Source organism: Ranitomeya variabilis, chromosome 6 (genome assembly GCF_051348905.1).
Source record: "Ranitomeya variabilis isolate aRanVar5 chromosome 6, aRanVar5.hap1, whole genome shotgun sequence".
Taxonomy (NCBI): Eukaryota; Metazoa; Chordata; class Amphibia; order Anura; family Dendrobatidae; genus Ranitomeya; species Ranitomeya variabilis.
Window position 1 is genome coordinate 383,105,470 of NC_135237.1, and position 13,817 is coordinate 383,119,286.

At 42.8% G+C, this 13,817-nt stretch overlaps 1 protein-coding gene across 1 annotated transcript in view; it reads right to left on the reverse strand.

The window, feature by feature from the left end:
- Positions 1–13,817, reverse strand: part of LOC143782548 (cytosolic non-specific dipeptidase-like) — a 49,192-nt gene that overhangs the window by 20,802 nt on the left and 14,573 nt on the right. The window contains exons 2-7 of the mRNA XM_077270086.1: positions 6,049–6,161; positions 4,546–4,656; positions 2,965–3,108; positions 2,726–2,888; positions 1,831–1,913; positions 750–947 (exon numbers count right to left, since the gene is read on the reverse strand). Coding sequence (XP_077126201.1) covers positions 750–947; positions 1,831–1,913; positions 2,726–2,888; positions 2,965–3,108; positions 4,546–4,656; positions 6,049–6,051 — 702 coding nt within the window. The 5' untranslated portion in view covers positions 6,052–6,161. The remainder of the gene's footprint in view (positions 1–749; positions 948–1,830; positions 1,914–2,725; positions 2,889–2,964; positions 3,109–4,545; positions 4,657–6,048; positions 6,162–13,817) is intronic.

Below are 13,817 nucleotides of genomic sequence, written 5' to 3' on the forward strand. Positions count from 1 at the left end.
ACAGCGATACATCGCTGGAATCGGGTTCTCCAGTCCTGCATTATGATGGGATAACAAGCACTGGTGACAGATTCCCTTTAAATAGATGCCATATGTCTATTTTTGTACCGGCCAGTTCTTTTTTTGTTCTGTATTGTTATTTTTGCTTGACAAAGGCCACATTTTTCAGAAATGTCATAACATGGTTTTTAAAAAGACGGTATAAATACAGATTACATTTTTAAGCATAGTTTCTGGTGCCTCTGATTCGGCTATACACATTGTGTAGGATGGGCGCAGGTAGACAGGTGGCGCACAGGGGAATCTTACATGTGCTTGTACCTTCAGTCTGATGCCACTTTTACAGGCATTGTTATACATCGGTATTTGTAAGCTAAAAGCATGAGTGGGCCCAACACACGAAAGATGCCCAAATCCATTCATTATCATTTGTGTCTTATGGGCCATTCCTGGAATTGGCTCACAAATATGGGAGCAAAACACAGACCAAGGTACTGTACATGTGTATTAAAGTGGCACTATAGTGACAAAGCTGAGGATAAGTTGGATTCTGTCATTTAAAGGGATGAACAAATATTACCTCTATTTGTCCTATTCATAGAATGTAGCATGAGTAAATTTGACATACTTATAGGATAAAATCTCAGCTTTCTATCTAACACATGCGGCTATATTGTTTAAGAATAAACATTTCATGTTGTCACTTCCTAGTGTTATTAATCGCAGACAGAATGTATGGAATAATATACCTCTATAAAAAAGTAGCAATTCCCCCTGGCTCCATAGGTGATGCCTGGTTTTGTGCTAAGCCAGGGGGTATCCGTTACCACAATATAGTCAACATTGGAGAAAAACGTGTCTTTTTGCTCTTCCACAAGTCGTTCAAGACCATTTGACCCCACTTCTTCCATTCCTTCGATGAACAACTTCACATTTACAGGAAGACCCTGAAACATTAAGTATATATCAGTATACATAACGAAAAACATTCAACCATACATTTTGCAAACATCCTAAAAAAGAAATCCTTATTTTCCGGGACTAATATGTGTCTATGATTAACTGTAAAAAAAGTCATTCACCTTTTTACTATAATACATCACTTTTCTAAATGATCAGCTAAAAAATATACTTTCTGAGGACATATACTTGTAAGTAAGACTTGCTGTGGGGTGAATTTCCACATCTGCCAACAACTAATGAAGAATAAAGACCCCCATGCACATTAGATAAAAGACGGCTGATTTTGGGGGATCGGCCAACTAATGTGTATGGGGCCTCCTGAATGTCCTCTGACAGATTGTGTTGGGGGGGACATGAGAATCGGGTAGTTGGAATATAATGGTCTTAGCAGCGGTTCTCCCGCAGAGAAGCCAAGCATTCCTATATATGGGGGAGTCGGGAGAGAGCTTTTCTGTATGGTTTCTATCAGGAGCAGGCAGCTTTCCAGTGTGTCATTGAGGAAAATGGCGGAAGGATTTGGAGAAAAAATAAACCCTGATGTTTTAAGTGTTAGTTCAGCAAATTGGATGTTATGGAGCAGAGCAAAATATGCATGTTAGTGGGGACTCGGGCATGAAGTTCTGTCATTATTCTACAAATCTTGCCTTGGACACCAACAGAGATCATCCCATCTCCGAGCAGCAGTAATGAAGACCTACAGAAGAACTGCCATTGGGAATCAGATTAGATCTTGGGGTCCATTAGATTCGAGCATGGGATTACAGACGTCTGATATATTAGCCCATTACCTCCACATAACTCAGTACTGTTATATTTCCCTACAGTATATTCTAATATAACAGGCTGTAAAGGAACCAAATGACATACAAATTTCAGAACAGATTCCACAGCATGAAGCAAGGCCAAAACTTGTCCTTTGTCATCAGAAGTTCCTCTGCCAAAAAGATTACCTTTAAAATAAGAGGAGATATACATGAGTAATCAGGAAGTACAAAAACAATAGGTCTCTAACAATATATAGTACTTTCTATTAACCTGAGCTCCAGCATTATCGGGGATGCCCACTACTATGATAAAGTGGGCCTACCTCTAGGGTGGGTCTTCAGCATCAGGGATATGTGGGTCTGGTACTGATCAGCTGTTCCCTACCGGCACAGACCAGTCGTAAAGAGTGCACAGAGTGGAATACTATCCGGCCGTACACTGTTTAGTGACGTCTGCCGGGTACTCAAGCTCCTATTTAATTGAATATTTAATCAATACCGTAGTAAAGGAAAACCCCTTTAAATCATTTGTCTCATCATCATTAATGGGTAAAATTGCAAATTGCTTAACTTTACAGTTACCACTTATTAACAGCCCTCCCTGTTCTCAGGATCAGAGGGATTTTTTATTTTATTGAGAACAAATTATTGCCAGGTTTACAGGCCTCTATGCTTGCCACCTGCAGGTTTTAGGGTTTTCAAGCATAGGTAGAAAGCTGGCCGGACCACTGACGCTGCCCCTGTGCTTCTCTCATGCTGCAGAGGCAAAGCCGCTTGACAGCACTCATTATGGGCAAGCAATGCCACCATACGGCTTGTACAAATAGACAGTATTCATTGCCTCCCCAGGCAAACAGGAAACCGGAGGCAGAGGACTTGTGCGCTCCTGATAAAGGATGAAGCAAACCTTTCAGGAATATATGCTGTGATCTCTTAGCATAGAGACTAGATGTGGGCTAATAGAGTCTATGACAATTCCTAAATTTTGCATGACTTGCCATCTTTCTCTGTGAGGGTGTAAGGTTCTGTACTCCAGCCATCATCTTTCTTTGCAGGTTGTACATCCATATGTCCATAGAAACAGACAGTTGGCTTGTTGGTGTCATTTCCAAACTCTGCAAGAATCACTGGTGGCAGAGGAAGCTTTATTCCAGGTGAATACTGAAATAAATGTAAGTAATAATTAGATGAACCATTATTAGCATTGTCCACTAATGGCAGATGGCAGCATACTGACCTCTTGCTCTCCGAGTTCTGCCATCTCTACTTTTCCACCTATCTTCAAGATGTAATCCTTTGTCACTTGCATCATGTGGTCAACCTTGTCTCTTTTGGATGGGTCACTGGAATCACTCTCTATTGCCACCCATTCCTTCAATCTCTGGAAGAAATTTAGATTAGTAAAATGTTGGTCTTGTTCTTGGTGTAATGTTCTGGCTTTGTTATTGATTTTTATGATTAGGACATAGATTATACTGCATATAACATCAACCACACTAATACTAGGTCGTATGGTATTCCCCATTCTCAGCGGTCATTATTCAATTTCAGGTGGAACCTCAGACAAAAACTGAGCTTTAGTCAGCTTTAGACAAAGAGTCATCCCTAGTACCTAAACATGGAGGTTGCCGAGATCTTAAACTGTGTTAGACTGTAATTATTTGCTTGAAAGTCCTTTCTAGGAAATACTTAAGCTGCAAATTGTCCTGGAGGTTGGAATATTTCTAATATATTGCAGTCAGGCCATTTGATAACTACTTCTGAACTTTTCATGTCTTCTCCAAGCTCCTTTGTAGGTTTTACATGCCTTTCTTATATACATAGACTATGTAATACGTTTTATATGCTGCCAGCCTGGTGATTTTCCCACATGGCCATTGTAACAAAGGGCCCCCAATATACAGTAGCATTTTCCACATGGCCAGCAATAAATAATGTCTTCATCGTCTATTCCTATCGCTATACAGTCCGGCAGGGTTCCTCCACTTCTGCTAGTCTAATAAATGTATATTTAGAGATAGGGGACAAATATGCGGAAGTATGACTGTGGGAGCAGATTATGGGGGGTGTTTGTCATCTGTTACTGTAATTATGGGTCCACATGTGAGTAGATGACACAAAGCAGTGGGGGTAATTGCTGTAGGTTTGTGGTTCAACCTTTGTACCTCAATTTAGTAGCAATTTTTGAGTAGTCTACTTGTGGATGGGGTTTTCAATATCTAATTCCCAGCAAGGAGAAAAGCAAAAAGTTGTCATCATGCAATGCAGAGAAAATCATCAGCATGTAAAACAAGGATTTTATTGTGGAAAACCCACTATATTTTTACACTGCAAAATTCTCTGCTAATTCTGCCATGTCTGAACATGGCCCAACTGATAACTTTGTCCTTAGATTGCATTTTGTTTATTTTGTTTGTGGACAGCGATTATTGTGTTATGTGCGACCAGAACAGTCTTATGAAAATAAATAATAATTAATAAAAAAAAGTGACCATAACAGTCACTTAAGAGGCTGACTGACTGCGATCTACACTAGCTAAGTATCCCCCTTCGAAGTATGTACATGGGCTGTGTTACAGAAGGGGGCTGGCTTAGCTATTGAAATTAGCAGTCATCTGGCCACCTTCATAAGGCGGCCAGGTTACAGAAACAGGCAAAAAATAGTGTCACCGGGGCTATCAGGACTATATTAGTGCATTATCTAACTTACTATGTAGGGATTATTTCGCTATACTTTTATTTACTGGAAAATCCCTTTTAAATCTATGAAAATATAATAGTATAGCCTAAAAAGAGATTCATGAACCAAACCACTTACATGAATATATTCATCCTTATGATTGTCAATGTGCTTAAATAATGGATCACTTGGCACAGGAGATAAGAATGCGTGACCAGACAGCAAACATACCATGTACAGGAGAAAAAGCTGTAAAACAAGAACAAAGAAGCCCCCGAAAGTGTGAGAATTGTCACAGGTAAAGAGCTATCTCCTACTTATAGGATAGGGAATAATTTACTAATTGGAGGTCTGACCACTGGGACCCAGCAGTCCTGAGATTGGGGGTGTGTAGAGCATACTCCACCTCCACTCCAGTCACTGTCTATGTGACTGCTGGAGACAGCCAAGCCCTATGAGACCCCCAGTAATTGGGAAGTTATCCCTTTTATTATGGATAGGAGATAACTTACTATCTTGGGAAAAACACTTAAAGGGAACCTGGTGCCTGAAAAAAATGCTATTAATCTGCAGGTTAATAAGTGTTCTGAACCTGTCCGGTGCCCGCACCTTGGCCCCGCTGCAGGGAGGAAATGAGCTTTATTGCCCCACGGCAGCATTTGGGTTTCAGTCATAGGGTAGATGCTGGTTCAGTCACCGCCCGTATAGAGTGGTGACTGTAACTGCGCCCCCGGCACTGACTGACAGCGTGGTCTAATGTTAAGCTGCTGTCAGTCAGTGCTGGGGGCATGGTTAAAGCTGCTACTCTCTACACAGAACCTGCACCGGCACTGCCCCCGTGACTGGAACCTGAACGCTGCCGGGGAATAAAATTCATTTCTTGTCATTAGTGGCAGTCTATGTGCGGGCCCTGGGCAGGTTCAGATTAATCCCGTATCTGCAGGTTAATAGAGTTTTTTTCAGGTGAAAAGTTAGTTGGATAAATTGCTGAGTTATTGTAGTCATTATCGCTGACTGTATAGTTGTAAAGTTTACCAATGGCTAACCAATGGGGGTCTGGTGCTAACCAATGGGGGTCTGGTAGATAAACGGTTTTTGGATATTGACTAAACAGTAGTCAATATCCAAAAACTGTTTGTCTACCAGACCCCCATTGGTTAGCCAATACTATAAACATCATTAGTCAGCTTATGTCCTTTTTAACTCTTTTTACCCATGCTCACAAAAGGCACTTCAGATACCCGTGTTCCCACTGGAATCTGCCATGCGTCCGTGTTCACATGTGCGTTTGTTAATTCCTATGACGTAGCAGGACAACTGTTAGAGGAACATGTATCTCTATGTAGTCCGGAACTCCAACGCAAATGTGAACCAACCATAAAAAAAAAATCAGGACATTTTTAGATGGTCTTGTATACACAAGAATATTATGGAAATAATTTTATAGGAATTTATTAAATAAAATAAAAATAAAAAGTTGCAATTTGTAGCCGGTCTATGCTCCATCATAACAAAAGAGACAGAAGATCATATGTATACAGTATATTGTGCTGGGAGAAAATATCTGTAAGTGATGATACAGACAGCAGCGTGCTACTAGCTAAGGCACTGACCAGGAGGACACACGGGGGATTCTCTTACCATGGCTGGATGTTGTGCAGTCTTGTCCGGCAGAGATCCCACTGGGTGTCGGGGAGAGATTTGGGGCTTATATGCTGCGGGGACAAGCCACTCCTTGTGCCAGTCCTCTCTGCCTGAATCAGATGTTGTAGCAGAGTGAGATAGTGTTAGCAATACTAAATACTTGGTTAATAATCTCCGAAAAGTAAATATTCATCTGGCAACACTCATGTATTACCAATATTGTATTGCAGTGGCTTATAAGGTGCTGAGAAGGGATTACCTTTGCAAATATTCATACTTCTAAATACATATTGTTTTAAGATGTAAGAACCAAATCTTGAACATACACACATGGTCAAAATTGTTGGTACCCCTCATTTAATGACAGAAAAACCCACAATGGTCACAGAAATAACTTGAATCTGACAAAAGTAATAATAAATAAAAGATCTATGAAAATGAACAAATGAAAGTCAGACATTGCTTTTCAATAGGGGGATTGCCATTTTGTACATTTCTGGTATATTCACTGGATATGCCATAAATCTACATTAGATGCATGTCCCACCAATGGCGGGATAGGTGGTCAGAACTGCCATCCATTTGTATGGACCACGTCTCCACTTAAAGCAGGACATGTTAGGCCCCGATCTTCAGATAGAAGTGGTTCCCATTCTTGGGAGCCACATCTATATATTTGTGACATACCCCATGAACATACTATAAATGTATGAGATGAGAATATTTATTTAACTATAAACCTCTATTTAGCTCTGCTTGCTACTAGTGTAGACTTCATTAGGGGACTGGAAAGGAGCCAGGGTGACAAATCATTTCAGAAGCTAAGCCAGCCCCCTTCTCCGTCTCTGTGTCTGCCTGCGGCAGAGGTGGCACCTTGGGCCCCTGATGTTTGTGTAAATGTAACTACATACCACTGAACAAATATCAAACATAGTCATAATAATCTATGAACACAATGTATATTTTATGTTTAAAGAGGTTTTCTGAGTTAAAAAAAACCCTGTCCCTTGGCTGCAGTTTATTTTAAAAAAACACACAAAAAAACAAAAATTGTGCTTCACTGACTCTCCCCAGGTCCGCCGCTGAGTCTCTGCAGCTGTTCAGCTGGCACTGTCATTGTCTGCAGCGTTGACGTCATGTCAACAGAACTGTAGCCAATCAGTGAGCTCAGCAGCTCTGAGTGACTGTATTGTGTTATCAGTCAGAGCTACTGAGCTCACTTATTGCCTGACGAGCTGCCGACATATCATCAGTGCTTCGGACAATAACAGACACCGGAAGCAGCAGCGGAGACTCAACATTGGACCTGGGGAGGGTGAGTAAAGGACGGTTTATTTTTGTAAAACACACTGTAGCTGGGGATAGACATTTACTGGAAGCTGGAAAACCCTTTGAATGGTTTTATAAACATATAACAGGCAGCATCCTTATATGTTGGGGCCTTACATCTGATCTTTAATGTAGATGATTTGCTGGTCACATGCACTGTAAGGCCTGCAGAACTGCAGAGTGAGGCTTTATCTGGTTCTCATCAGCCAAGGCTTAGCTTACACCATTGACCAACCTTTGAGTCTGCGTACATGGCAGATATTCCCCTAACCGGTCTTGTTTCACATCTGAACAGTATAATGTGGGCAAACTGATAACAATATGGAGAGTGTGTGTTTGGGATCAGTGGGTGGTGGCAGGTCTGTTTCTGCAGATATGTAACAGCTTCCTATCAAAGATTGCTTTTTATGATGCTTTATACCTATATTCATAAAACCTGGATGGATATGAAAAATAGAAACATTTCTGATTTCTAGTATAACATTTCCTGTTCCATCACACGTGATGCCATGTGTCCCCAAACAACGCTGCCCTACAATATCCAGAATAAACCCTTATTTTTTCTGTGGTGTGATTCATTTTGAAGCCTTTCTGATAGACAGAAGTTATTACTAGTGTTGAGCATTCCGATACTGCAAGTATCGGGTATCGGCCGATACTTGCTGTATCGGAATTTCCGATACCGAGATCCGATATTTTTGTGATATCGGGTATCGGGTATCGCAACAACATTAATGTAATAATGTGTAAAAAAGAGAATTAAAATAAAAAATATCGCTATACTCACCTGTCTGACGCAGCCGGGACCTCAGCGAGGGAACCGGCAGCGTTGTTTGTTTAAATTTCGCGCTTTTACTTGGTTACGTGAAGTCCCGGCTTGTGATTGGTCAGGGCGGCCATGTTGCCGGGACGCGGACCAATCACAGCAAGCCGTGATGAAATTACGTCACGGCTTGCTGTGATTGGTCCGCGTCCCGGCAACATGGCCGCCATTAACCAATCACAAGCCGTGACGTCACGGGAGGCTGGACATGCGCGTATTTTGAAAAGCGCGCGTGTCCAGCCTCCAGTGACGTCCCGGCAACATGGCCGCCATTAACCAATCACAAGCCGTGACGTCACGGGAGGCTGGACATGCGCGTATTTTGAAAAGCGCGCGTGTCCAGCCTCCAGTGACGTCCCGGCAACATGGCCGCCATTAACCAATCACAAGCCGGGACGTCACGGGAGGCTGGACATGCGCGTATTTTGAAAAGCGCGCGTGTCCAGCCTCCAGTGACGTCCCGGCAACATGGCCGCCATTAACCAATCACAAGCCGGGACGTCACGGGAGGCTGGACATGCGCGTATTTTGAAAAGCGCGCGTGTCCAGCCTCCCGTGACGTCACGGCTTGTGATTGGTTAATGGCGGCCATGTTGCCGGGACGCGGACCAATCACAGCAAGCCGTGACGTAATTTCGTCACGGCTTGCTGTGATTGGTCCGCGTCCCGGCAACATGGCGCCGTGACCAATCATAAGCCGGGACGTCACTGGAGGCTGGACACGCGCGCTTTTCAAAATACGCGCATGTCCAGCCTCCCGTGACGTCACGGCTTGTGATTGGTTAATGGCGGCCATGTTGCCGGGACTCGGACCAATCACAGCAAGCCGTGACGTAATTTCGTCACGGCTTGCTGTGATTGGTCCGCGTCCCGGCAACATGGCCGCCCTGACCAATCACAAGCCGGGACCTCACGTAACCAAGTAAAAGCGCGAATTTTAAACAAACAACGCTGCCGGTTCCCTCGCTGAGGTCCCGGCTGCGTCGGACAGGTGAGTATAGCGATATTTTTTATTTTAATTCTTTCTTTTACACATTAATATGGATCCCAGGGCCTGAAGGAGAGTTTCCTCTCCTTCAGACCCTGGGAACCATCAGGAATACCGTCCGATACCTGAGTCCCATTGACTTGTATTGGTATCGGGTATCGGTATCGGATTGGATCCGATACTTTGCCGGTATCGGCCGATACTTTCCGATACCGATACTTTCAAGTATCGGACGGTATCGCTCAACACTAGTTATTAGTTATTACCTATCCACTAGTGATGAGCGAGCAAGCTGGGATAAGGTGTTATCCGAGCACGATCGTGTGCTAATGGAGTGTCTTCGGTGTGCGGAGTACTATGTTTGAGTCTCAGTGGTTGTTCGACAGCCACAACACATGCAGGGATTACCTAACAAACAGGCTAGCCTTGCATGTGTTGTGGCTGTCAAATAGCCGTGGCCCGTGAGACATCCATCCGCAGTGACTCGAAAATAGTATAAGAGCACGCCAAAGATACTCTAGAGCACGAGCATTCTCGGATAACACATTATCCAAGCTCGTTCGCTCATCGCTACTATCCACAAAATAGATTATTACTTCTAGATTGGTGGAGTTGCAATGATTAGTGCCCCCGATGATTGTCAGAACAGGGAACTTTTAGGGTATGTGCACACGTCAGGATTTCTTGCAGAAATTCTGCTGACAAAATCCGGACATTTCTGCCAGAAATCTGCATGCGTTTTTTTTTTGCGGTTTTTGCGCGTTTTTTACGCGTTTTTTGGGCGGTTTTTATGCGGATTGTTTGCGTTTTTTTCCGGACACTCCAATTTAATGGGAAATCTGCAAAAAATAATGAACATGTTGATTCTTTTTCCGGAATGCACAAAAAATGCGGAATGCATTCTAAATGATAGGATGAATAATGTATGCGTTTTTTTATGCGGTATTATAGCGTTTTTATCGGGGAAATCCGCAAAAAACGCAAAAAATCCTGAAGAAATCCTGACGTGTGCACATACCCTTATCACCCTAGAATGCAGCAGCAGTGCACATACTCGTCCACAGCACCATTCATTATTTATTGAACTGAGAAAGCGATGTACTCTGCTGTCTCCGGCAGTCCCATTGGTAGTGAATGGGTTGGAGGTTCAGCATGTGCACTGTTGAGGTTGAGCATGTGCACTGTTTGGCATGTTGAGGTTGGGAATGTGCACTGTTGAGCAAGTTGAGGTTGAGCATGTGCACTGTTCGGCATGTTGAAGTTGAGCATGTGCACTGTTGGGCATGTTAAGGTTGAGCATGTGCACTGTTGAGCATGTTGAGGTTGAGCATGTGCACTGTTAGGCATGTTGAGGTTGAGTATGTGCACTTTTGGGCATGTTAAGGTTGAGCATGTGCACTGTTGGGCATGTTGAGGTTGAGCATGTGCACTGTTGAGCATGTTGAGGTTGAGCATGTGCACTGTTAGGCATGTTGAGGTTGAGTATGTGCACTTTTGGGCATGTTGAAGTTGAGCATGTGCACTGTTGAGCATGTTGAGGTTGAGCATGTGCACTGTTAGGCATGTTGAGGTTGAGTATGTGCACTTTTGGGCATGTTGAGGTTGAGCATGTGCACTGTTGCGCATGTTGAGATTGAGCATGTGCACTGTTGTGCATGTTGAGATTGAGCATGTGCACTGTTGGGCATGTTGAGGTTGAGCATGTGCACTGTTGGGCATGTTGAGGTTGAGCATGTGCACTGTTGAGCATGTTGAGGTTGAGCATGTGCACTTAGGCATGTTGAGGTTGAGCATGTGCACTGTTAGGCATGTTGAGGTTGAGTATGTGCACTTTTGGGCATGTTAAGGTTGAGCATGTGCACTGTTGGGCATGTTGAGGTTGAGCATGTGCACTGTTGAGCATGTTGAGGTTGAGCATGTGCACTGTTAGGCATGTTGAGGTTGAGTATGTGCACTTTTGGGCATGTTGAAGTTGAGCATGTGCACTGTTGAGCATGTTGAGGTTGAGCATGTGCACTGTTAGGCATGTTGAGGTTGAGTATGTGCACTTTTGGGCATGTTGAGGTTGAGCATGTGCACTGTTGGGCATGTTGAGATTGAGCATGTGCACTGTTGTGCATGTTGAGATTGAGCATGTGCACTGTTGGGCATGTTGAGGTTGAGCATGTGCACTGTTGGGCATGTTGAGGTTGAGCATGTGCACTGTTGGGCTTGTTGAGGGTGAGCATGTGCCCTGTTGGGCATGTTGAGGTTGAGCATGTGCACTGTTGGGCATGTTGAGGTTAAGCATGTGCACTGTTCAGAATGTTGAGGTTGAGCATGTGCACTCCTGCACTATTATAGTGGGGATAAAAGTGCCTCATTCTGGCAATTGAGGGGGGAGATGTTTAGGTGAAAAATTCTTCCTACCAAAATACTACATTAAGCTTACATTTTACAAGGGACCTTATCATTTATGTTCAAGCATTAAATAACAGTAGATAAAGGGAAATATATTGAGAATTGCCCTACCAGGGATCACATTTTCCAGCTGCAATATCACACATTCCTTTTTGGATATTAACAATGAGACTGGCAGGGGATTCAGGTCTGATCCCTTAATCAGCTTTTTCCTACCCAATAAATGTATTACTTATGAAGTTAAGCTGTTAGGCCACTTATTCCACTTATTCTGAGTGAGGTATTTCACACGGCGGTTAATCTTATTTTTATGATTTATTAGATTTGTTTATACATTTAACCCATTTCACTTTACAAAATGTTTTCTTTTTATTGTTTATAGTTAGTAGGTTTTATTTTTTACTAATTCACCATGTCAGTCTTTCTAACATATTTTTTTTCATCTGAAATTAAAAGTAAAACCACTTTGCAAGACGCCTTGCTTAAAAAATATATACCGTATATATTGTTTCAAGGCAAGTTCTACACACATCCATTAATGAGGCAAAAAAAAATAATTTATTAGGCCGGTTTCACATGTCAGTGCCTCCAGTACGTGTAGTGACAGTTTTCTCACGTACCGGAGACACTGACACACGTAGACCCATTCAAATGAATGGGTCTATACACATGTCAGAGTATTTTGACGGACCGTGTATCCATGTGCAAAACAAGCAGACATGTCCGTTTTTACGCTTCTTTTACACTTGCTGTGATTTTAGCGTCCCGTTTTCGCGGGCCGTATCTCTGTAATTTTCCCAGTCTCCCGCAAAAAACGGGCCACAAAAATCTTGCGAATCGCCGTTTTTCTGGATTAGAATAGTAGGGAAAAAGTAGGGACCAAAAAAAATGGCGATCTACAAAAGCGGAATTCACGGTACACTGCAAAACAAGCTTCCGTTGTTTTTGCAGCCCCATTGATTTTCAATGGGGGCCGTGTCCGTATGCCGTGAAAAATATCGAGCAGGCTCGATATTTTTTCACAACTGTCAATATGGCCCTCACAGCCATACGGCGCTCCGTGGAATTATTTTGGCCCGTTTTTGTGGCCCCATAGAAATCTATTGGGGCCGCAAAAACGGGACGAAAAACCACACCAAGTGTAAAAAAAAGCCTTGCCCGGACACACGGGCCGCCAAACATGCCACACACGTGCACACAGAGAACAGCGTACACTGTACTCCTCGTGCGCGGACGGCCGCAGGGGAAACAGCGCTACTGTAAGCCGCTGTTCCCCTGCGTGTGATGCTGAATGCTGAATACGGCTGTCATCCATTGTCCCCTGCTCTGCCTGCAAGCAGCGCAAGCAGGGGACAATTAATGAAAGAAAAAAATGACCTGGAGTCCCTCCTATATTTGTAAACCCACCCATCAAAACTCACAGCTGCGGACTGCTATTTTTAGGCTGCTAAGGGGCCTAAAAACAGCAGCCTGCAGCTGCCCAGAAAAGGTGTATCTATTAGTTGTGCCAATTCTGGAGCTTTGCCCGCTTCTTCCCACTTGCCCTGTAGCGGTGTCAAGTGGGGTAATGAGGGGTTAATGTCACCTTCCTATTGTATGGTGACATTAAGCTGGCTTAGTAATGGAGAGGTGTCAATGAGACACCTATCCATTACTAATCCTATAGTTGTTAAAAGGTTAATCAAGCACCACACAGTAAGAAAAAAATATTTTAATGAAATAAAACAATAAACACAGTTTTTCCATCTTTATTAGTTTGCTATTCCAAGCAAAGCCCTCAATCTCCTATAAAAAATGTCAAGATAATAAACAAACAATATACCATACCTGTCCGGCATACAGTCAATCCCACGCAGTAATCCATATCTAGGGGAATGTAAGTTTAAAAAAAAAATCAAAAAACACAAATGATCTACCAATCAAAAACAAGATGTATGCAGCAAGGTAAATTTGTCACAAGTTTAAAACGTAACTTTTAATAAAGGCTATAACAGCTATAAAAAGTCCTAAGGACCATTAAATCACCAACACACAAAAATTAAAGCAACGCACAAATCACGTATCAGTAAGTGCTCATGTAGAGCGCCACAATTCCATATGGCATAGTGGAAAAAACACAACCCTTTTTTTTTTTCAAAAAAATATACATAAACCACCATAGGAAAAAAGTATTAGGCGCCAATAAACAATCGTCTTGCTGCCATTTTATAGTATATTTCACATTTG